This window comes from Ranitomeya imitator, chromosome 3, assembly GCF_032444005.1.
Source record: "Ranitomeya imitator isolate aRanImi1 chromosome 3, aRanImi1.pri, whole genome shotgun sequence".
NCBI lineage: Eukaryota > Metazoa > Chordata > Amphibia > Anura > Dendrobatidae > Ranitomeya > Ranitomeya imitator.
Window position 1 is genome coordinate 28,833,603 of NC_091284.1, and position 24,337 is coordinate 28,857,939.

General features: G+C 45.0%; 2 protein-coding genes across 2 annotated transcripts; both read right to left on the reverse strand.

Moving 5' to 3' along the window:
- Positions 1–774: 774 nt before the first annotated feature.
- LOC138671899 (putative gastrointestinal growth factor xP1) lies at positions 775–7,435 on the reverse strand. Its single transcript, XM_069760027.1, has 3 exons — positions 7,306–7,435; positions 1,400–1,546; positions 775–995 (listed from the first exon to the last, which is right to left on the reverse strand). The coding sequence occupies exons 1-3, from the start codon at positions 7,385–7,387 to the stop codon at positions 982–984; spliced, it is 243 nt and encodes an 80-aa protein (XP_069616128.1). The 5' UTR covers positions 7,388–7,435; the 3' UTR covers positions 775–981.
- Positions 7,436–13,388: 5,953 nt separating this feature from the next.
- Positions 13,389–15,483, reverse strand: LOC138671898 (putative gastrointestinal growth factor xP1). The gene is made up of 3 exons (XM_069760026.1): positions 15,357–15,483; positions 13,999–14,145; positions 13,389–13,601 (listed from the first exon to the last, which is right to left on the reverse strand). The coding sequence occupies exons 1-3, from the start codon at positions 15,436–15,438 to the stop codon at positions 13,588–13,590; spliced, it is 243 nt and encodes an 80-aa protein (XP_069616127.1). The 5' UTR covers positions 15,439–15,483; the 3' UTR covers positions 13,389–13,587.
- Between the last annotated feature and the right edge of the window lie 8,854 nt (positions 15,484–24,337).

The following is a 24,337-nucleotide window of genomic DNA, read 5'->3' on the forward strand; positions in this document are numbered from 1 at the left end:
CTTTCAGTTTTTAAAAGCCCTTGTCAGATACTAACAGCAATGATCAGTGCATGTACTCATCAGTTCTCATCAGCCCCCCTGTGACACAGTTGCAGGTTGCTGGTGGGTTGCTATGTGTTGCTGCCATGTTGGTCGTCCCATGAAGTCCAGCAGAAGGCAGGAGCTCCTAGGACGATGTCATAATCAAAGTGAAGATATTACAGCACACTCACTTTGTAGTGAGCGCTGTCTGGAACAGATCCTAAATTGCCATTATGACGAAGTGAGTGGCAGCAGGAAGAATAAAATATCATTTTCTCCCTGTAGCCAACACTTTTCCAGTACGCCGACTAACCAAGCTATAAATGCTAGTTATCTGCAGATTGACCCTACATGTATAGTTAAATAGTATTTCTCAAGGTGACAGGTTAACTTTAAAGAGGTGTCTAGAACATTTCTATATTTTCACTGACTCTTAATATTGTGTAATATACTATTAGGATTCTGTTTTTACTCTCTGCGCTCGTCCCATCACGGCTTCATATGCAATTTTTATGGAGACAAGCACTTTCCCTTCTGCTTCTCTCATTGTTTCAGTTGGGTTTATCAGAAAAGAAAGGTTGGCATGTGATTGTCTCTATGCAAACTGCATATGGAGCAGTGATGTGACGAGCGCAGAGAGTAAAAACAGAATCCTAATAGTATATTACACAATATTAAGAGTCAGTGAAAATATAGAAATGTTCTACTACTGATCTTAGACTTTATATTAGAAAAGATTGTGAAACGCGTCTACATTTCCAGACGAATCTTTATTACTTTACATAAGCGCCAGGCTGTCATACATTTAGAAAGAGGGAAAGTCTTTTACAATGTGAAATCTGATCAGGCAGAGATAGTTCTCCGATTGTTCCATCCGTGTAAATAATGAAACATGATGACGATTGTGTCTTATTGCATTTCATCCACTGGCAAAGACCGGGTTTGTCCATCGGAATCTGATTACAAGTTGCATTCTACAGAAGAAAAACAGCCATAAGTAATTAACATTAATCGAGGGCAATGGAAACTTAGCAAAAGCAAAAATCACAAAAAATGAAACCCTTCCGTGTGAGACATTCAGCAAGTTCTACCATGTAAAAGTTACTATTTTATCTTGATAAATCAAATAATTAAAAATGAACACATATAATCCCTTTATTTTTCACCAAAACAGCAGAACCTTTATCTATTGGTTTGTCCGGTTGTATGTATCATTGAGCTGAATATAGCTGAACTGCAGTACCAGACACAACCAGGGGACAAGAGGGGTGCTGTCTTCTCATTTTCCATTCTCTTGCAACCGCTCTAAGTTGACCACAGCTGATAACTTGGTACAATTAGCGCACGGGACATTGTTTTAAGTCTGTACAAATCTTACCTTCATTTGGGCGAGGATAGAAGCACCAGATGGCATCTGGTTCCATACTGTTAAAACAGCAATTCTTCTCGATACATTGGTCCGCTGTGATGCCGGGTTCTCCACAATTCACTCTTGAAAATGGGGCAATGGAGCATTGAAGTTCATCTAAAAATGATAAAAAAAATCACGTATGGTAAGCTCAGAGTCAGGCGGCAGCTGGAAAGGTTATACGTCAGGATGAGTGAATCGGTTTTAGGTGATTTGAATTTGCATAAAATATTAATTTAAAAAATGATTTATCCAGACCAGAATCCAAATTTGTTATGATCTGTTTCATGCAAAATCTTGAAAACGGCTTCCGAGAATTTCTTGGCTAATTTCGGTAGAAATACCGAATTCGAATTTCACGAAAATGTGTTCATCTCGACTTATAAGAGATTAAGTTACAGCCAGCATATAAAACTAAAAAAAAAACTTTATAAAATATCTGTCTTTCACTGGTTTAGTTCCCCAAGCTCATATTAACATATATATCTGAACTTTCTTGGCTCCAGTCCTTACGGCGGGATATGGGGAAACACCCGGTAGCAGAGGTGATGTACAGAAGGAGTCATAAAGTAACAGAGGTTCTGTTGGGGGCAGCGGAACAGGAATCATACACAAGGTGGAAGGCGCTCTATGGAAGGAGGTTGGGCCACTTGGAACACAAGTTTCCAGGGACTCTGTCGAAATGGTCCAGTGGAGTATGCAAAATTAGTAGAGGCTCTGCAGGGGAGGAGCTGTGGGGGAGTCATGGGACATTGTTGCTCCAATCCATATCCAACAGTCTAAGACCTCTTAGATTTTGAATAATTCAGAAAACAGCGCCCCCTAATCTTTTATTGTGTAAGGTACAGTGACCGGACTGAGCCCTGGTGATCAGATGCTAATCCGAGAGTTGGAAAATTCTAACGTGGAAGGGGGAAAAAGGTGATGTAGCTATGAAAAAATTACCAACAAAGACCATTTCCAAAAGTTGGCAACTTGAAGGGGTTGTACCAAATTTCGAAGTTATCTCCAAGTCTTAGGATAGCGAACAACTTGCTGAGAGCTCAGACCACCCCGACCTTGAGAACTGGTTCTTTCCAGATTGTGAATGGATCAGTAGTTGATCATATATACTGCCACACCATTTATTGTTAATGGAAGTCCCGAAGACCAGCCGCTTGCTATCTCCCATAAAGAATGAAGCACAGGCGCACATGATTGACCACCACTCCATCCACGGGAACAGTGGGAGTCCCAGTGATCGGGAAGTCCCATGGATAGGGAAGAACTTCCAAACTTGAGGCAACTTAAATAACACCTAAGTGTTGGTCCAATATATTAAATTGGCCGGGCTTCGGACTGTCAGAGACCATAAAAGTGTAGCTTGAAGCTCTTGGGCCTTCATGCACAATCAGTAACCTACCATGGGTATTTGTAATAATGGGGTTTTAGGTCTTTCCGCCCTTCAATCACTAGGGCCCGAGTGTGACCCCCCATAGCCATGACCCATGCCGCACATGGTCTCATTTCCTGGGTAAACCGTGCACCAAACTTGGAGGGATCCTTAGTCGAACCCCTAAGGACTGTCCCTTTCCTACAAGCAGAATCCTGAAACCATCTGCAACCTTTCATACCGGCTTCTGTTTAGCTGTACAAAAGCTTTATATACTGCTTATCACATAAAGGCCGTGGTAAGAAATTCATTGATTATTTCTGTTCCTTTAAAACCTTTTATATCTTAAATTTAAGAACCTAAAATTCTGAATTAGAGGGAGCGCTCAGCATGGTCATCTGACGAGTGTTTATGTACGTGCAGGCGCTGACTTATCACACACGGCACAGCGATAAATCAAGGTTAACTATTAAAATTTTAAATTCCATGTTGTAATACAAAGGATTGAGAGGGACACTGACACCAAAAGGGTCTTTTATGGAAGCCCCCTGAACTTGGAACTAGGGGGTGCCACTGTAATCAGTAACTTCCTTTTAAGGTATGCAAATTGCCTCATCAGAGAGGAAGAGGACTAGAAATCTATAGTGCCACCTGTTGGAGGCAGCATTCCTACAAGTCACTTTCGACCCTTTAACGAGCCTTGCAATATGACTTAGGATATAAGCCAAACCAGAATCTCAATTTGCAGACACAGTGTTTCTGGGCATTACCCCTCATCAGTGCAAAACATGAGATCCAATTTGGCTAGGAGAGAGGCTCTGGACTTACGTCTAAGGGGCAAGGTGTCTCCTTGTGAAGAGCTAGAACTCTAGTGCCACCTCTAGTGGCACTAAAGTTCTAGTTCTCTTCCTCTCTGAAGAGACAATTTGCATAGTTAGCATATTTCCCAGAGGAGCATTGCAGCTTTAAGTCTCATCATCTCGGCATGCTTAGCATGTCAATCTCCGCAAGGAGAAACAATACTTCTTGGATATCCTTGTGAAGAGTGACATCCCAACTCTGGCTTATTCGCCAAGCAATGCTCCTGTGGAAAATTAAATATGCAAATTGCCACTTCAAAGAGGAACAGGACTCAAACTCTATTGCGCCACCTGTTGGAAACAGCGATCCTACAAGTCACTATCATCCCTTTAACAAGCCTTGCAATATGACTTAGGATAAGAATTTGGCTCTTCAGTATTCACCTCCCTTGAGACTTCTCGCTTGAAGGCAGAGCTGCAAGTCGACATGTTTCTTCGAAAGCATCGATTACTTCTTTATTTAACCAGTAAAGACTAGGTCATTTTTTTTCCTTTAATTTTTTAATAACCAGGAATATTTTGGGGGTTTCTTTGGGGTTTTTTACTAGATAAAGGTTTGAAAGCATAAACCATTTTTCTCTTTTTCGTTTATTCAAAGAATGTTTCTCTTTTTTCGTTATACATTGGTCTTCATTGTTATGTCATTATTTTGTATTAGTATTTTTTACTTTTGGTTATATCAGTGAAACAAGTAACAGAAAGGGATTTCTTATTAAAGGGACTCTGTCACCTGAATTTGGAAGGACTGGTTTTGGGTCATATGGGCGGAGTTTTCTGGTGTTTGATTCACCCTTTCCTTACCCGCTGGCTGCATGCTGGGTGCAATATTGGATTGAAGCTCATTCTCTGTCCTCCATAGTACACGCCTGCGCAAAACAATCTTGCCTTGTGCAGGTGTGTACTACGGAGGACAGAGAATGAACTTCAATCCAATATTGCAGCCAGCATGCAGCCAGTGGGTAAGGAAAGGGTGAATCAAACACCAGAAAACTCCGCCCATATGACCCAAAACCAGTCCCGCCAAATTCAGGTGACAGGTTCCCTTTAAATAACACAACATGCCACTAAAGAACCTTTTGAATCCGAGTCTCCCTTTCTTTTATGCTTTTTTTTTTTATACAAGACATAGCTCGTTTTGGGTTGGCAGGCAGGACTAGAAGCTGTTGGTGGATTTTATTTATTTATTTTTAATTGTTTTAGTTATTATTTTTGTTTTCTTTTTTTTCTATTTTGTTTTGTGTTCACTTTTTTAATTTTATACATTGTGATATTAATAAGGTAATAGAAGACATTTGGGGGGGATTTCAACACTTTTTTAAATTACAACACTGCAACATATTTTTATTTATTTATTTGCTCATTTCACAGGCATTTTAGCCTCAGTTAAAGGGGAAGTAAAGTCTTTTGACTGAACTGTAGAGCTGCAGCTTCCCATAGAACATGGATCACCAAGACTGAAGCAGTAACTATGTACTGCATATAGGAAGACAGGGATGGTAATAAACCATCTCTGCAGCTTCTGCTGGCAGTCCAGCTGTTTCTGAAAGGCCATTTAGTGGGTACAAACTCATTTACTACTTAAAGAGTCACCATTATTTTAATTTTGATTTCATAAATCAGTATTGCACATGAAAAAACAACAACTTTGTAATACATCTTATCTGAGAAATAGCTTTTTTCTCTTTCAGAACTGATCTTTCACTTTGCAAACTTTGCATTCAGTGAAGACGAGAATACAGTGAGTGCTAGTAGAATTCTATGGAAAGGGGAGGAGTGAAGAGGAGGACGAGCTAAAGGTAGACACAGACATTCTGCCACAAGCTCTCCTAAATCAACAGTTGTAGTTCTCTGTAGAACATTATAAGCACCAACTGTCATCTCCTATCTCAGTAATAGGAAACTTTTTCATTGAAGATACTGTATATACTCGAGTATAAGCTGAGTGTGCAGGTTCCGACGATGGCCGTTTCGCACCTGATATGGCGCTTCTACGGGTCAGTGATCAAGGGGATGTGATGGGGAAAGATATACATGTGAAAGCGACGACTTCTCCCACCACCACCAGGCAATGAATTGCACTGGCAATGAATATTAATTTCTCTGTAATAGAGCACACAGTGTCAGCCGCAGCCGCTCCTGCAGTTACCGGGCGGTCATGGGTGCTGCTGCTTAAGAAAAATTAATATTCACCTCTCTCCACTCCCATGGGCATGGAGAGAGGTGAATAGTCATTTCTCTTAAGTAGCGGCACACATGACCGCCCGGCGGCTGACACTGTGAGCGCTACTTAATGCTTACTGCCCTCCATGCACATAGTTTCTACGTGGGGAGTATTCCGGCAGCTGTGCTCTGCCTGAGAGCAGCGCATGACATCCCTGCCATGAGCTGCTTACAAGCATAAAGTAGCTGCTGGCACCGGAACAAGATGCTGCGAGGGAGTGCAGGAAGGTAAGTGTAATGGTTTATTATTATTTATGTTTTTTGATGGGAGCCAATCATACCAGGATAAGGATGGGGTCATGCATACAAGGATAGGGATGGAGCCATGCATACAAGGATAGGGATTAGGGCTAATCATACCAGTATAGAGATGGGACCATGCATACAAGGATAGGGATGGAGCCATGCTTTCAAGGATAGGGATGGAGGCTAATCATACCAGGATAGATGGGGCCATGCATACAAGGATAGAGACGGAGCCATGTATACAAGGATAGGGATGGAGCCATGCATGCAAGGATACGGATGGGGCTATGCATACAAGGATAGGGATGGGGGCCAATTGTACCAGCATAGGGATGGGGTCATGCATACCAGGATAGGGATGAGGGAACAATGCACACCAGGATAGGGATGAGGGGGCCATGCATACCAGGATAGGGATGAGGAGACATGCATACAAGGATAGGGATGAGGAGTTATGCATACCAGGATAGGGATGAGGGGGCCGTGCATCCCAAGATGGGGACAATGCGTACCAGGCTTATACTCGAGTCAATAAATTTTGCCAGTTTTTTGGTGGTAAAATTAGGTGCCTCGGCTTATATTCGAGTATATACGGTACATTTTACCCACAAATTGAGAATTTTGAGAACTAGATCGGTCCCAGAAGGATAAAGAAGAATATTTATTTTCTGGAGAAGGCACTCTTCTTTGGACATACCTAAAGTAAGAAATACCTCTTTCCCCATGTTATAGGAGTTATTACTACTACTGACAAACAGCACTGGACTGGACCGGTATGACCTTCCTCTTCATATATATTATGTCTTTGTCCCAATATTTCCTTTTTCTTTCCCTTTTTTCATGTCATTGTAATTAAAAATCATTGATCAGCCTCAATCTTTTAGAGAACCTATCAGAAACTGTTCAGTTTGCCCACAGCACACCCGCAGGGGAAATGAAGAATTGCACTTTACCTATAAATATCCAAGGGCTGAAAATATAATGTTACAGGTTCTCCAGAGTAAAGCACATTTTTTGAAGCTTCTCTTAACCTTTCGCAGAGCTTCCTCGCCTCTCTAGTAACGTAATATTTCCAGTACTTTCACATGGATAAACTAGTAAAAAATATGAAATACTCTTCAACAAATGTTTATAGCAAGTTGAACATACACATATAAAAACAAATGTTGGTAACTTACTTGGCGCTTTTTGCCCATGTACGAAGCTGGAGGACCCAACGATGAGGGCGATGGCAAGTAAGCAAAACACCTTGTAGTTCATGGCTGGTCTCCTCACTTGGTGTTGCCCACGGATGGTTGGAGTCGAGAGTAGAATGGACGAGTCTTACGGGAAGTGACTTTATATTCTTAGTTGTTTGCTGTCTTTTTAGGTAACGTCTACTAGGGTGGGTCTGTCGAAATGGGTACAGTGGGTGGCCTTTGATTTGGCAGTCTGCACGTCCAATGGGTCACAATCTGTTCCATCTTATCTGGAGTAAACACCTGCCAATTTCAATATTATTTTGGAAAGTAAATTAAAGTGGTATCGAAACAGACCAAAATCTTATGTCATAATCGTGGAAAGGGAGTCAATATCTACTGACGCAGACGGAGCGAGCTTTATCGTCTTCATTGGTGTATATTCATATCTGATTGTTTTTCTTTATAATCTAATTTTTTTCCAAACTGCATTGAGCTCTGTAGACATGCAAACGTATGACTCTTAAAGGGATAAGTCATGTTGTAAGGTTCCTTAAAGGGTCGATATTGACTTATAGGATTCCTACAGACAATATGTGTCGCTAGAGTTCTTGTCCTCTTCCTCTCTGAAGAGGCAATTTGCATAATAAAAATCCATAAGACAACGCATCTCATATATCTTACCCAACGCAGAGTTTCACCCTTCTGACTTTGTCCAGGGAATCTGGTCTCATGCTCTGGACTAAGCTGAAATGGTCACAGAAATAACTTGAATCTGACAAAAGTAATAATAAATAAAAAAAAATCTATGAAAATAAACAAATGAAAGTCAGACATTGATTTTCAACCATTCTTCCACAGAATTTTAAAAAAAGATAAACCTCATGAAATCGGCCTGGACAGAAATGATGGTTCCTTAATTTAATATTTTGTTGCACAACCTTTTGAGGCAATCACTGGAATCAGACGATTCCTGTAACTGTCAATGAGATTTCTGCTCCTCCCGACAGGTATTTTGTCCGCTCCTCAAGAGCAAACTGCTCCAGTTGTCTCGTGTGTGAAGGTTGCCTTTTGTTTCAGCTCTTTCCAAAGATGCTCAATAGGATTTAGGTCAGGGCTCATTGAAGGCCACTTCAGAATAGTCCAATATTTTCCTCTTAGCCATTCTTGGGTGTTTTCAGCTGTGTGTTTTGGGTCATTATCCTGTTGCAAGACCCATGACCTGCGACTGAGACCAAGCTTTCTGACACTGGGCAGCACATTTCTCTCTAGCATCCTTTGATAGTCTTGAGATTTCATTGTACCCTGCACAGATTCTAGACACCCTGTGCCAGATGCAGCAGAGCAGGCACAGAACATAACAGAGCCTCCTCCATGTTTCACAGTAGGGACAGTGTTCTTTTCTTGGTATGCTTCATTTTTCCGTCTGTGAACATAGAGATGATGTGCCTAGCCAAAAAGTTAAATTTTTCCCTCATCTGTCCATAGGACATTCTCCCAGAAGCTTTGTGGCTTGTCAACATGTAGTTTGGCAAATTCCAGTCTGGCTTTTTTATGATTTATTTTCAACATTGGTGTCCTCCTTGGTCGTCTCCCATGAAGTCCAGTTTGGCTCAGACAACGACAGATAGTGCGATCTGACACTGATGTTCCTGGAGCTTGAAGTTCACCTTTAATCTGTTTAGAAGTTTTTCTTTTGTTACCATTCGTATTATCCGTCTCTTTGATTTGTCATCAATGTTCCTCCTGCGGCCACGTCCAGGGAGGTCGGCTACAGTCCCAGGGATCTTACATCTCTGAATAATATGTGCAGCTGTAGTCAGAGGAACATCAAGCTGCTTGGAGATGGTCGTATAACATTTACCTGTAACATGTTTCTCTACAATGTTCTTTCTAATCTCCTGAGACAACTCTTTCCTTCGCTTCCTCTGGTCCATGTTGAGTGTGATACCCACCATGTCACCACACAGCACAGTGAGGATCTGTAGCCCTATATACCGGCCACGCACTGATTCCAGGATTGTAGACCCCTGTGATGTTAGTGTACACACCGCGATGTAACATGTCCCTTTTGTCACATTATTTTCAGGGGAACCATCATTTCTGTCCTGGCCGATTTCATGAGTTTTTTTTTTTTATTCTGTGGAAGCACAGCTGAAAAGCAATGTCTGACTTTCATTTGCTCATTTTGATTTATTCATTTGTTCTTTTATTTATTACTACTTTTGTCAGATTCAAGTTATTTCTGTGACCATTGTGGGATTTTCTGTCATTAAACGAGGGGTACCAACAATTTTGACCACGTGTGTAACTGTGGTCGTGAGGGTATATCGAAACTTGAATTACCTTTCATGTTTCTAGCGATCCGCCGTTATATTTATTGTGACTTTTCTTCAAAGACTTTTTAAAAGCTTTCTGCCTCATTGTTGTGCATCTGCTCCATGTGACTACATGCTTAATGAGTGGATTTTTGCACCATTAATGTACATGTTGATTGATAGAATTGTTTACCACCGTGCAATTTACATTTTTTTGCTAATTTTTATTTATTTTTTTACTGCAAATTTAGGTTCATATTGCCACCCAGTCAATGCCTTGCATCTTCTTAGCTCAGGAAGGGGGAAAGCGGAAGAGGTTAAATAAATACCTTCACGAAAATATAAAATATATTTTTCTATGGTTTATTATAAGGAGAGTGTAGGAATATATTATTTTGCCTGCAGCGGATAGGAGACAGCGTATATTCTGATACAAGGAGATAAGGGTCACTCGGTCACAGGTCGGTGGTCTCGGCTCTGTAGGTTCCTTATTCTTTGTAAACAAGAAACAATAAAGAAAATGTCCTAAAAATTTTAGCAAAACATTTCAGCCATGCAGAAGATCAAGAGAAAGAAACACTGGAGTACTTTTCTAAGAAGTCGTGATTGATAACTCAAAACATTTAGAAACCCTAAATTGTGCTCACAATTTTGAACTTAAAAAATAAACAATCGAACACTTGTGAAATAGACTTTAAAAATGACTCCAATGAAAAATAATGCATTCCCTGCCTCTGCTTTTAAAGGGGCTATGTTAGTCCCTCCTGATTGGGCTTGCTATAGCATGTGATAAGATAGCTGGAAGGCCTTATGGGACAGCCTGCTCAGTTGCACCCTTTGTGATGTATTGTGTAAATCTGAATATATTCAGATACCTTTATAAAGGCCCTATGTGGCTGAAACGCTTGCAAATTCTGTTTTCCGCGGGTCGGTTGTAATCAATTGTTTCATTAAGATTTACACTCATGTATGCTGAAATATAGTTTAATATTGATGATACTGTCATTTTCCCAAGCACCAATCTATGTCCAATAGCAGTGAGAGCGACCTTATTCATTTATAGATTAACATATTGTATACAGACATCAGCAGGGGGAAACTGTTGTGGGATCAGACATAAGACGGAGGTGGACCTGTGGGATAACATAGGGTCAGGGAAACACAAACAAGGGTGCCAAGGATCCAAGTAGGGGTTATTGCTTATATCTGGGTCCTGGCTAGCATTTATTGTCAGAGCTAGCTTATACTGCATGATTGGAGGTTGTTGGTGGTTATTAGAGTAGGCGTTTGGTGGATTTATCTGTGACTGTTGCTAGATTTTGAGTGTGCGATAATTCCCTTCCTTCTCATACTTTGGTTTAACCCCATCCTCCACTCCTCGGGGCATGCCTCTACTGTTTATGTGTGTATATTTGTATATTTGCAGCACGGTGGCTCAGTGGCTCAGTGGTTAGCGCTGCAGCCTTGAAGCTCAAACCCCACCAAGGACAACATCTGCAAAGAGTTTGTATGTTCTCTCCATGTTTGCGTGGGTTTCCTCCGGGTTCTCCGGTTTCCTCCCACATTCCAAAGACATACTGACAGGGAATTTAGATTGTGAGCCCCATTGGGGACAGTGATGATAATGTGTGCAAACTGTAAAGCGCTGTGGAATATGTTAGCGCTATATAAAATAAAGATTATTATTATTGTATGATTGGTATTTTCATTATCCCACTATTTCCCTCCCGTGAGACCTTTGACAGTAGACCAGTGAGTATCCATGTTTCCTTGAAGGAATGATTTATTAAACTTCAGCTAGGTTGAGACTAGTCCATTTTCCCCATTAATAAACAGACATAAGCTTCTAACATTAGGGTGGAAAGCTGCAACTTATTTTATGTTCGGCAGTACGTTTTAAGTATTTTTTTGAGACAGGATGGCCAGTGGTGTGTAGCTCACTGATATCAGCGAGGTCCTGTAATAGGAGTCATCGGGGTAACAAGTCCGTTCATGACATTTTTTCACTCCCTTCTTCAGTTTGGTGGAAGAACATGACCGGCCGAACAGAGTTTGGACCTCAACCCCATCCAACACCTTTGGGATGAAGTAGACTGGAAATTGTGAGCTGAGACTTTCTCAAAACATCAGGGTCTGACCCAGTGGCGTAACTACAAAGTTAGGGGCCCCGGTGCGAACTTCCAAATGGGGCCCCCCCCTGCAGCCCTGCCATACAACTCAATGTAACCCCCATAGAATAATGGCCACACATGATGCTCAATACTGTATAACGGCCACCACACATGATGCTCCATACTGTATAATGGCCACACATGATGCTGCGTACTGTATAACGGCCACACATGATGCTCAATACTGTATAATGACCCCCCTCCTGTATGCATGGCTCATCTCCCTCCTATCCCATATACATAGCTCATATTCCCCCCTGCATGGCTCATATTCCCCCCTGCATGGCTCATATTCCCCCCTGCATGGCTCATATTCCCCCCTGTATGCAGGCTTAGCTCTCGGCTCCTGCTCGGCGCGCCGGCTTATGTCCTCCTTCATCCCCCCCCCCCCGTTCCCCCGTCCCCCCGTCCCCCCGTCCCTCGTCCCTCATACTCACCTGTCTTCCCACTGCACGGCCGTGCCGACATCCCTCGCGCTCTGTCCCGACTCCAGACGGCGGCGCCGGCGCAGCACCTTCTTCCTGCTTGAGCGGTCATGTGACACCGTTCATTAAGATCATGAATATGCGCATATTCATGATCTTAATGAGCGGTGTCACGTGACCGCTCAAGCAGGAACGAGCTGCAGTGCAGACGCCGAGACCATCGCTGGAGCAGGGTGAGTATTCAAGGCAGCGGCGGCGGCGGCGGCGGCGGGGAAGGGGGGGGAGGCCCTGGAGCGGGGGGAGGCACTGCCAGTCCGAGCCTGCCTGCCGGGCCCGGGCCCCTGACCTGCCGGGCCCGGTCGCACTGGCGACCGCTGCGACCGCGGTAGTTACGCCACTGGTCTGACCTCACAAATGATCTTCTGGATTAACGAGCAAAAATCCCTACAAACGTCTCCAACATCTTGTAGAAAGTCTTCCTAGAAGAGCGGGAGCCGTTATATCTGTATAGGGGCCAACTCCATATTAATGTATGTGGAAGTAGAATGGAAGGTCAGAAAAGCTCTTAGAGGTGGGATGTGGAGGGGGCACATACTTTAGTTCTTACAATATTGCTAACCCTGTTCTGAGTGTACAGTAGCGTCTAGGAGAACATTATTGATCAGGACTCTCTGCAACCTCTTAATCTGTACTGGCCAGTGACGATGAGGTCAAGATTTTTCTTTTTCACTGTTAGGGCTCACAAGTAGCTTTTCTTAAGCATTTTTTTCTGCATAAAAAAAACGCAAAAACATGGCAGTGTTTACATGGCATTTTTTATGTAGTTCCTTATGTGGTTTTGGTGTTTTTTTTTATTTTAAGTCATTTGGAAAATTTGCGGCAAATGTTGCCATACGGCGCTTTTTAAAAATGTACCCCAAGCCAAATTCTTTTTTTAAAAATAACTAAAAAAAATTAACCATGTGAATGAGATTTCAGGAATCTAATTTTTCTTGCTGTTTCTGTAAAACACAGTTTTTTTCTGCATGAAAAACGCATGGGAAAATGTATAAGAAGAACAAAATGTTCTTGTTAAAATTGAAGAGTCTTTGGGCTGAAGACCCTGAAAGTAGTGAAATAGTGTCGAAGGTCCTTGGACGCCAATTAGAAAAAAATAGCGAAACGCGTCTACATTTCCATTTGGATCTTTATTACTTTACATAAGAGCCAGGCTGTAATACATTTAGAAAGAGGGAAAGTCATTTATCATGTGAAATCTGATCGAGGCAGAGATAGTTCTCCGATTATTCCATCTACGTAGATATGAACCATGATGACAATCGTGTCTTTGCGTTTCTTCCACTGACAGAGTTGTTCGTCAAAATCTGATTAAAACTCGCATTCTATAGAAGAAAAGGAATCATTAATAATGAACAGTAAACGAGGGCACTGGAAACTTAACTAAAGCAAAAATCCCAAAACTTAATACCCCAAAGCCCGTTTGTGGGGCAATTCCACCACTTAAAATTAACTTTTTTATTTTGATACCTTAATATAAATGAATAAAGACAATCTGCTTTTTCCCACCCAAAACCAACTCTTGACCATTGGTTTGTCTGGTCGTCTCATTGAAATGTATAAGAGTGAACTGTAGTCACAGACACAACTTGCAGACAAGGTTGGCGACGTTTTCCCATTTTTTATTCTTATGCGACTGCTCTAAGTTGACCACAGTTGACATCTTGGTACATTGAGACCATGGGACATTGTTTTGAGACTGTACAAGTATTTAAGTCTTACCATCAACTTTGCGAGGATAGAAGCACCAAGCGGCATATGGGTCATTGGCGTTATAACAGCAATTCCTCTCTGTACATTGTTCTTGTGTGATACCGGGATCTCCACAATTTTGTCTTAAAGTTGCTTCAAAGGAGCATTCATCGTCACCTAAAAATGAGCAAATAATCATATAAAGTAAGCTCAGAGTCAGGCTGCCGCTGTAAAGATTGTACATAAGGTTGAGAAAATTAGTTTGAAGTTTTCAAGTGATTTGAATTTGCCTCAAATATTTAAAAAAATTGCATTATCCTGGACCCGAATTTTGCATGATCCGCTTCATGCAAAATCATCAAAATGGCGCCTGACCTGCCGCTGTTTTTCTGATTTGCAGAACTTTGGGAAACCAAAATTATACTAATCTTGCTGCTCACCCGTCTTCCAAATGCCGCAGTGGACATCTGGTCGTCCACTCCATTTGACCTCTTTTTTTTTCGTCCAGCACGCAACGCTGTCTTAGGGCCTCTTAAATCTGCACCGAGAAAGCCTCTGACATCAAGATGCACGCTAACACGAAGGAATGCATGACATGCACCTCCCAAGGAACTGAGTAGGCCTTAGGTGACGCAAGTCGTGATGCTAGAGGCCTACTTGGTTCCGTGAATACATGCAAAGACAACATCGACAGCCTCAATCTTTTAGAGAACATAGTAGAAACTGTTCAGTTTGCCCACAGCACAACCGCAGGAGAAATGAAGAATTGCACTTTACCTATAAAAATCAATAGGCTCTAAATATAATGTTCCAGGTCCTCCAGACTAAAAGATGCTCTTTGTAGCTCCTCTTCACTCTTACATGAGCTAATAGATGAGATCGGGCTTCCACCTTTCCAGTAACCCAATATCTCATAATATAGTACTTTCAAATGGATTTACTAGTAAACCAGATTAAATGCTTGTTTTAGTCCTTAGGTAACGCAAGTCGTGATCATAGAGGCCTACTTGGCACCATGAGTATACGCAAAGACAACATCAACAGCCTCAATCTTTTCAAGAACCTGTTCAGTTTGCCCACAGCGCAACCGCAGGAGAAATGAAGAATTGCACTTTACCTATAAAAATCAATAGGTTAAAAATATAATGTTCCAGGTCCTCCAGACTAAAGATGCTCTTTGTAGCTGCTCTTCACTCTTTACGGAGATAATAGATAAGAGGCTCCCACCTTTCCAGGAACCCAGTATTTCCTAATTAAGTACTTTTACACTGATTTACTAGTAAACCAAATTAAGTACTCATTTTGACAAATCTGGGGAACACTCTTACAGGGGGGTAGAACATACATATATAATATACTGATATAAGAAAGAAAAAAATGTGACTTACTTGGCCCATTCTGCCCATTTACAGAGATGGAAGACCCAACGATGAGGGCGATGGCAAATAAGCAAAACACTTTGTAGTTCATGGCTGGTCTCTTCACGTGGAGTTGCCCGATAGTTGGATTGGAGTGTAGAATGGACGAGTCTTACGGGAAGTAACTTTATATTCTTAGTTGTTTGCTGTGTATTCTTAGGTTATGTCTCTTAGGGTGGGTCTCTCCAAAGGTTGAGTAACAAAATGGTCTCGTGTGATTGGCCTTTGTTTTTGGCACGGGGCAGGTCAAATGAGTCATGATCTTCTCCTTCTAATCTGGAGTAAATATTTGCCAATTTCAATATTATTTTGGAAAGAAAATTCATGTGATTCTCAAGCAGCCCAAAATTTGATACCGTAATCGTGGAAAAGACTCGAGAGTCAATATCTACAGACGCAGACGAAAAAAAAGCTTTCTTGTCTCCATTGATGCATTTTCATAGAGAAAAATTAAAAATCCATGGAAAGGACCCGAGAGTCAAAATCTATTGAAGCAGACGGAGCGAGATTTATTGTCACAAACGGTGTTTTTTCAGTATCGGATTTTTATTTTCTTTATTATCTAATTAATTCCAAAGTCTATTGAGCTCAGTGGACAGACAAACATCGGAGTCTTAGATTTACCTTGTAGTAAAGTAGCATTTACTGTTGTACATTTTCATCAACCTATCGCTGATTTCTTGAGAAGTATTAGTAAAAAGGATTTGGGCGAATTAACATAATTTTTTGTTTGTTTGTTTTGTTTTATACATAGTTTTGCTCAAAATAAACTCAATTTTGATCTGTCACCCAGAGTTCATTTTTAAAATGTTATTTTTTACTTAGCATAAAGTTAAGGCTGTATGTTGTAATCCTTTCCCACCTAAGCCGGTTTTGGTATTTTTTAACTTTTTTTTTTGCGGTCCATAACTCCAAAGGTATACTTTTTTTTTATTTTTCCTTTGTCGTATCCCAATGAGGTCTTGTTTTTTTTTTTTCCTGTGTTAGTTAAAAAGGTTGTCCACTATTTTATCATTGATGACCTATCCTTAGGATAGCTCCTCGATGCCTGATAGGTTGAGTTCTTACACCCAGCACCTCCTCCGATTAGTTGCTCTCGTCAGCGAATGTGTAGTACCCTGCTGAGACCACTATCAGAAAACAGAGCAGCTCCGCAAATGAGCATCACAAGCCGTCAGCCGCCGCCACAACACCGGGAACAGCTAGGCCTGTGTCATGTGAAGGCATTGCAGAGTATTAGATCTATGATCACACCAGGGAAAGTTGATGTCCCATCCTCGGACTAGTTAAAAAAGTGAAATAAAGTTTATAAAAATGTTAAAAAATAAAAGCAAAAGTATGAAAAAAAATCTGAAAATATTTTGTGAGTAAATATGCTCTTTTTCTGTAAAAATTAAAGACAATAAATTACACATATTTGGTATCGCAGCGACTGGAATAAACCAATATATAAAACTGCCATATTATTTAAGCCATTTTAAGAACACCGTAAGGCCTCCTTCATATGTCCTGGTGATTCGTGTACAGGAAAAACCAGTTTGGTGAGATCCGTGGTCCGTGTCCGTGTGCCATCAGTGTATACATATGTGACATCCGTGTATACATGAGCTGTCAGTGTGACATGTGTGTTCAGTAATTGTATTAATTTTTTAAATAAATAAATAAATAAAAAATGGCTTAATTTTCATAATCAGTTGAGGGAAAGCCAACAACTGGGGGCTGCTGTTAATATTGTGGGAAGGGGCCAATAGCCATAATGTTTCTCATGCTATTGATATCAGCTCACCACTGTTTCCTTAGCCTTTACTGGTTAATATACGGGAGACCCGTCCAAATAATGATATTACCACCCAAGGCTAAGCAGACAGCTTCAGACTGATATTAATAGTTTAGGAAGGGGCCATGGATATTGGCCCTCTCTCAGACTATGAACATCAGCCACCCCAGAAATGAAGCATCCATAAAATGCATCAGGCTTGTTTAGATGTTCAAACCCCCACATGAATTCCTTAAGGGGTGTAGTTGCCAAAATGGGTTTATTTGTGGGGGGGGTTACTGCTCTTCGGGCAGTACAAAGGGTTTACATCATGACCACAAACCATATGAGCAAAGTCTACTTCCCAAAACATTGCTTCTTTCTTATGGAGCTCTGCTATGTGCTCGAACAGTAGTTTTCCCCAACATATGGTCCATTTTCTCTTTTTACCCTTGTGAAGATGAAAAATGTGGGGCTAAATCAACATTTTTGTTGAAAAATCAAATTATTCATTTTCATGGCTTAGTGTTATAAAATTCTGTAAAGCACCTGCGGGATCATGGCGCTCACCATACCATTTAGATAAGTTCCTTCAGGGATGTGGTTTCCAAAATAGGATCACTTGTGGTGGGTTTGTTTCGATTGTTTCGGCAAACACGACATTGCGTCCGCTATCTAAACCAGTCAATTTTGCACTCCAAAGTCAAATGGCGCTCCTTCGCTTCCGAGCACTGTTGTGCACCCAGACAGTAATTTTCCACCACATATGGGGTGTCGACGTACTCAGGAGAAATTGCACAAGAAATTGTAAGGTCTATTTTCTTCTGTTACATTTGTGAAAATGAAAAAATTGGGGATAAATCAACATTTTTGTAGGAAAAATTAAATTTTTTTTCCACATTGCTTTAATTTCTGTGAAGCACCTAAAGGCTAAGTTCATACTAGACACTTTTACAGGGCATTTTATGCAAATATTCAGCTGCGTTTTACAGTTCCAGCAAAGTCTATGAGATTTTAGAAATCTCATGCACATAGCTTGGTGTTTTGTCATCAGTAGTGTTGAGCGATACCTTCCGATATCGGAAAGTATCGGTATCGGTTTGGATCGGCCGATATTCAAAAAATATCGGATATCGCCGATACCGATACCCGATCCCAATGCAAGTCAATGGGACCAAAATATCGGAATTAAAATAAACCCTTTCTTTCCTTGTAGGTTCATTCTACATGAAGGAAAACAACTAAGAATAATGCCGGATGTATTTGGGGAGGTGGCGGAGACATTAAAGTCATAGAGGTTTATCCCAATCAAATAGAATAGCATGTTTTTTGTTTTTTTTTAAGACGTTCGGAGTGACAAAGATATTGACTATGTAAATTTTTTTTTTATTTTGTCAGATATTGATGTTTCACTATTCCACGCCCTTCCCCTTCTTTTTTTTCTTTTTTTTTTTCTTTTCCCACACTTTCATCTTCATCATCATCAGCATCTTTGACATCAACTTCTTCACCTTATTCATCTTCTTCTTCATCTTCTACCTATTTTTTTTTTTTTATTACATTCTTCATATTCATTTTATTCAACTATTATTATTCTTCTTATTCTACATATTCTTTTTATTCCACTGTTATTATTCTTCCTATTCTACTTCTTCATCATATTCTCATTTGTGACAGGCATTCCCGTAGTTGTTATCTATAAAAGTTTGAAGATTACACCTTCCGTTCTGCCAGTCACAAAAGTTACATTTGTCCGCGTTCAGTTTGGCCTGCAGCATCAGGCTTTATCCAGGGGCACCACGAGGAGGAACGGACTCACCCCCATACACTGCTTAGTCTTCTTCTGCATATAATTTAGATAATATCTTTTGCTCTGATATTAAGTCTTATGCTTAATGTTCTTCTGCTCTTTGTTCTGCAGCCTCTTGTTCTTCTGCTTCTCGGTCTTCCATGTTGTCGTCTCCAGGGTCGTCGTCTCCAGTGTCGTCATCTCCGCCGTCGTCGTCTCCGCCGTCGTCGTCGTCGTCATCGGGGTGGTCTTCCGTGTCGTCGTCATCGTGGTGGTCTTCCGGGTCGTCGACGTTAGGGTCTTCAACTTGGAAATGTAGCAGAAGGTACAAGAAGGCTGAGAAAATGCCAAGAACCAGCTGATGGAACTGGAACTCGGATGGCTACCCGAAGGTTCAAGAGCCTATGGAACTACCGAGGACCAGCTGACGTTACTGGAACCCGGTTACTAAGCAGGAGGTACCCGTGCTAAAAAGCACTACCAAGGACCGCCTGACGTTGACGGAACTCGGATACCCAGAAGGAGGCACCTAAGCCAAAGGCTCTGCCCGGAACCAGCTGACGTTACTGGAACCAGGATGGGGAGCAGAAGGTACAAGAGCAAAAGACACTGCCGAGAACCAGCTGACGGTACTGGAACCCGGATGGGTAGCCGAAGGTCCAAGAGCCAATGGAACTACCGAGGACCAGCTGACGTTACTGGAACCCGGTTACTAAGCAGGAGGTACCCGTGCCTGAAAGCACTACCAAGGACCACCTGACGTTGGTGGAACTTGGATACCCAGAAGGAGGCACCTAAGCCAAAGGCTCTGCCCGGAACCAGCTGACGGTACTGGAACCAGGATGGGGAGCAGAAGGTACAAGAGCAAAAGACACTGCCGAGAACCAGCTGACGGTGCTGGAACCAGGTGGTGGACCCGAAGGCCCACAGGAGAGGAGAGAACAGCTAGGCCGCGAGGCAGCCGCAGTTACCGAACCCCAACAGTCCTACAGGGGGAGCTGGGCCTACTGGCACTACATAACCAGCCTTGACTACCAGTTCACGCAGCCCACATAGGAAGCTCCTAAACTGGAGGCACCCTGGAGTTGGCTAACTCGACCGCACCACGACGGGGCAAGCATAGGCGTCTCAGTGAAGTTGACACAACCCGGAAACAGCTGACGGTGCTGAAACCAGGCTTGGCACGAGGGAGTACCTGTGACAAGAACACTGCCGAGAACCAGCTGGCGGTGCTGGAACCCGGATGCGTTGCCCCAGTGTGCAAGAGCCAATGGCACGACCGAGGACCAGCTGACGGTGCTGGAACCCGGTTACTAAGCTGTAGGTGCCCGCGCTTAAAAGCACTACCAAGGACCGCCTGGCGTTGGCGGAACTCGGATACCCAGGAGGAGGCACCTAAGCCAAAGGCTCGGCCCGGAACCAGCTGACGGTGCTGGAACCAGGTGGTGGACCCCAAGGCCCACAGGAGAGGAGAGAACAGCTAGGCCGCGAGGCAGCCGCAGTTACCGAACCCCAACAGTCCTACAGGGGGAGCTGGGCCTACTGGCACTACAGAACCAGCCTTGACTACCAGTTCACGCAGCCCACATAGGAAGCTCCTAAACTGGAGGCACCCTGGAGTTGGCTAACCCGACCGCACCACGACGAGGCAAGCATAGGTGTCTCAGTGAGCTTGACACAACCCGGAAACAGCTGACGGTGCTGAAACCAGGCTTGGCACGAGGGAGTACCTGTGACAAAAACACTGCCGAGAACCAGCTGGCGGTGCTGGAACCCGGATGCGTTGCCCCAGTGTGCAAGAGCCAATGGCACGACCGAGGACCAGCTGACGGTGCTGGAACCCGGTTACTAAGCTGTAGGTGCCCGCGCTTAAAAGCACTACCAAGGACCGCCTGGCGTTGGCGGAACTCGGATACCCAGGAGGAGGCACCTAAGCCAAAGGCTCGGCCCGGAACCAGCTGACGGTGCTGGAACCAGGTGGTGGACCCGAAGGTCCACAGGAGAGGAGAGAACAGCTAGGCCGCGAGGCAGCCGCAGTTACCGAACCCCAACAGTCCTACAGGGGGAGCTGGGCCTACTGGCACTACAGAACCAGCCTTGACTACCAGTTCACGCAGCCCACATAGGAAGCTCCTAAACTGGAGGCACCCTGGAGTTGGCTAACCCGACCGCACCACGACGAGGCAAGCATAGGTGTCTCAGTGAGCTTGACACAACCCGGAAACAGCTGACGGTGCTGAAACCAGGCTTGGCACGAGGGAGTACCTGTGACAAAAACACTGCCGAGAACCAGCTGGCGGTGCTGGAACCCGGATGCGTTGCCCCAGTGTGCAAGAGCCAATGGCACGACCGAGGACCAGCTGACGGTGCTGGAACCCGGTTACTAAGCTGTAGGTGCCCGCGCTTAAAAGCACTACCAAGGACCGCCTGGCGTTGGCGGAACTCGGATACCCAGGAGGAGGCACCTAAGCCAAAGGCTCGGCCCGGAACCAGCTGACGGTGCTGGAACCAGGTGGTGGACCCGAAGGTCCACAGGAGAGGAGAGAACAGCTAGGCCGCGAGGCAGCCGCAGTTACCGAACCCCAACAGTCCTACAGGGGGAGCTGGGCCTACTGGCACTACAGAACCAGCCTTGACTACCAGTTCACGCAGCCCACATAGGAAGCTCCTAAACTGGAGGCACCCTGGAGTTGGCTAACCCGACCGCACCACGACGAGGCAAGCATAGGTGTCTCAGTGAGCTTGACACAACCCGGAAACAGCTGACGGTGCTGAAACCAGGCTTGGCACGAGGGAGTACCTGTGACAAAAACACTGCCGAGAACCAGCTGGCGGTGCTGGAACCCGGATGCGTTGCCCCAGTGTGCAAGAGCCAATGGCACGACCGAGGACCAGCTGACGGTGCTGGAACCCGGTTACTAAGCTGTAGGTGCCCGCGCTTAAAAGCACTACCAAGGACCGCCTGGCGTTGGCGGAACTCGGATACCCAGGAGGAGGCACCTAAGCCAAAGGCTCGGCCCGGAACCAGCTGACGGTGCTGGAACCAGGTGGTGGACCCGAAGGTCCACAGGAGAGGAGAGAACAGCTAGGCCGCGAGGCAGCCGCAGTTACCGAACCCCAACAGTCCTACAGGGGGAGCTGGGCCTACTGGCACTACAGAACCAGCCTTGACTACCAGTTCACGCAGCCCACATAGGAAGCTCCTAAACTGGAGGCACCCTGGAGTTGGCTAACCCGACCGCACCACGACGAGGCAAGCATAGGTGTCTCAGTGAGCTTGACACAACCCGGAAACAGCTGACGGTGCTGAAACCAGGCTTGGCACGAGGGAGTACCTGTGACAAAAACACTGCCGAGAACCAGCTGGCGGTGCTGGAACCCGGATGCGTTGCCCCAGTGTGCAAGAGCCAATGGCACGACCGAGGACCAGCTGACGGTGCTGGAACCCGGTTACTAAGCTGTAGGTGCCCGCGCTTAAAAGCACTACCAAGGACCGCCTGGCGTTGGCGGAACTCGGATACACAGGAGGAGGCACCTAAGCCAAAGGCTCGGCCCGGAACCAGCTGACGGTGCTGGAACCAGGTGGTGGACCCCAAGGCCCACAGGAGAGGAGAGAACAGCTAGGCCGCGAGGCAGCCGCAGTTACCGAACCCCAACAGTCCTACAGGGGGAGCTGGGCCTACTGGCACTACAGAACCAGCCTTGACTACCAGTTCACGCAGCCCACATAGGAAGCTCCTAAACTGGAGGCACCCTGGAGTTGGCTAACCCGACCGCACCACGACGAGGCAAGCATAGGTGTCTCAGTGAGCTTGACACAACCCGGAAACAGCTGACGGTGCTGAAACCAGGCTTGGCACGAGGGAGTACCTGTGACAAGAACACTGCCGAGAACCAGCTGGCGGTGCTGGAACCCGGATGCGTTGCCCCAGTGTGCAAGAGCCAATGGCACGACCGAGGACCAGCTGACGGTGCTGGAACCCGGTTACTAAGCTGTAGGTGCCCGCGCTTAAAAGCACTACCAAGGACCGCCTGGCGTTGGCGGAACTCGGATACCCAGGAGGAGGCACCTAAGCCAAAGGCTCGGCCCGGAACCAGCTGACGGTGCTGGAACCAGGTGGTGGACCCGAAGGTCCACAGGAGAGGAGAGAACAGCTAGGCCGCGAGGCAGCCGCAGTTACCGAACCCCAACAGTCCTACAGGGGGAGCTGGGCCTACTGGCACTACAGAACCAGCCTTGACTACCAGTTCACGCAGCCCACATAGGAAGCTCCTAAACTGGAGGCACCCTGGAGTTGGCTAACCCGACCGCACCACGACGAGGCAAGCATAGGTGTCTCAGTGAGCTTGACACAACCCGGAAACAGCTGACGGTGCTGAAACCAGGCTTGGCACGAGGGAGTACCTGTGACAAAAACACTGCCGAGAACCAGCTGGCGGTGCTGGAACCCGGATGCGTTGCCCCAGTGTGCAAGAGCCAATGGCACGACCGAGGACCAGCTGACGGTGCTGGAACCCGGTTACTAAGCTGTAGGTGCCCGCGCTTAAAAGCACTACCAAGGACCGCCTGGCGTTGGCGGAACTCGGATACCCAGGAGGAGGCACCTAAGCCAAAGGCTCGGCCCGGAACCAGCTGACGGTGCTGGAACCAGGTGGTGGACCCGAAGGTCCACAGGAGAGGAGAGAACAGCTAGGCCGCGAGGCAGCCGCAGTTACCGAACCCCAACAGTCCTACAGGGGGAGCTGGGCCTACTGGCACTACAGAACCAGCCTTGACTACCAGTTCACGCAGCCCACATAGGAAGCTCCTAAACTGGAGGCACCCTGGAGTTGGCTAACCCGACCGCACCACGACGAGGCAAGCATAGGTGTCTCAGTGAGCTTGACACAACCCGGAAACAGCTGACGGTGCTGAAACCAGGCTTGGCACGAGGGAGTACCTGTGACAAAAACACTGCCGAGAACCAGCTGGCGGTGCTGGAACCCGGATGCGTTGCCCCAGTGTGCAAGAGCCAATGGCACGACCGAGGACCAGCTGACGGTGCTGGAACCCGGTTACTAAGCTGTAGGTGCCCGCGCTTAAAAGCACTACCAAGGACCGCCTGGCGTTGGCGGAACTCGGATACCCAGGAGGAGGCACCTAAGCCAAAGGCTCGGCCCGGAACCAGCTGACGGTGCTGGAACCAGGTGGTGGACCCCAAGGCCCACAGGAGAGGAGAGAACAGCTAGGCCGCGAGGCAGCCGCAGTTACCGAACCCCAACAGTCCTACAGGGGGAGCTGGGCCTACTGGCACTACAGAACCAGCCTTGACTACCAGTTCACGCAGCCCACATAGGAAGCTCCCTAAACTGGAGGCACCCTGGAGTTGGCTAACCCGTCCGCACCACGACGAGGCAAGCATAGTG

Coding starts and splice junctions, on each gene's coding strand:
- LOC138671899 (XM_069760027.1), bottom strand. CDS start 7,387: ATGAACTACAAGGTGTTTTGCTTACTTGCCATCGCCCTCATCGTTGGG. Junction 1,547..7,305: donor ACATGGGCAAAAAGCGCCAA/GTAAGTTACCAA, acceptor TATCATTTTTAG/ATGAACTTCAATGCTCCATT.
- LOC138671898 (XM_069760026.1), bottom strand. CDS start 15,438: ATGAACTACAAAGTGTTTTGCTTATTTGCCATCGCCCTCATCGTTGGG. Junction 14,146..15,356: donor AAATGGGCAGAATGGGCCAA/GTAAGTCACATT, acceptor GCTCATTTTTAG/GTGACGATGAATGCTCCTTT.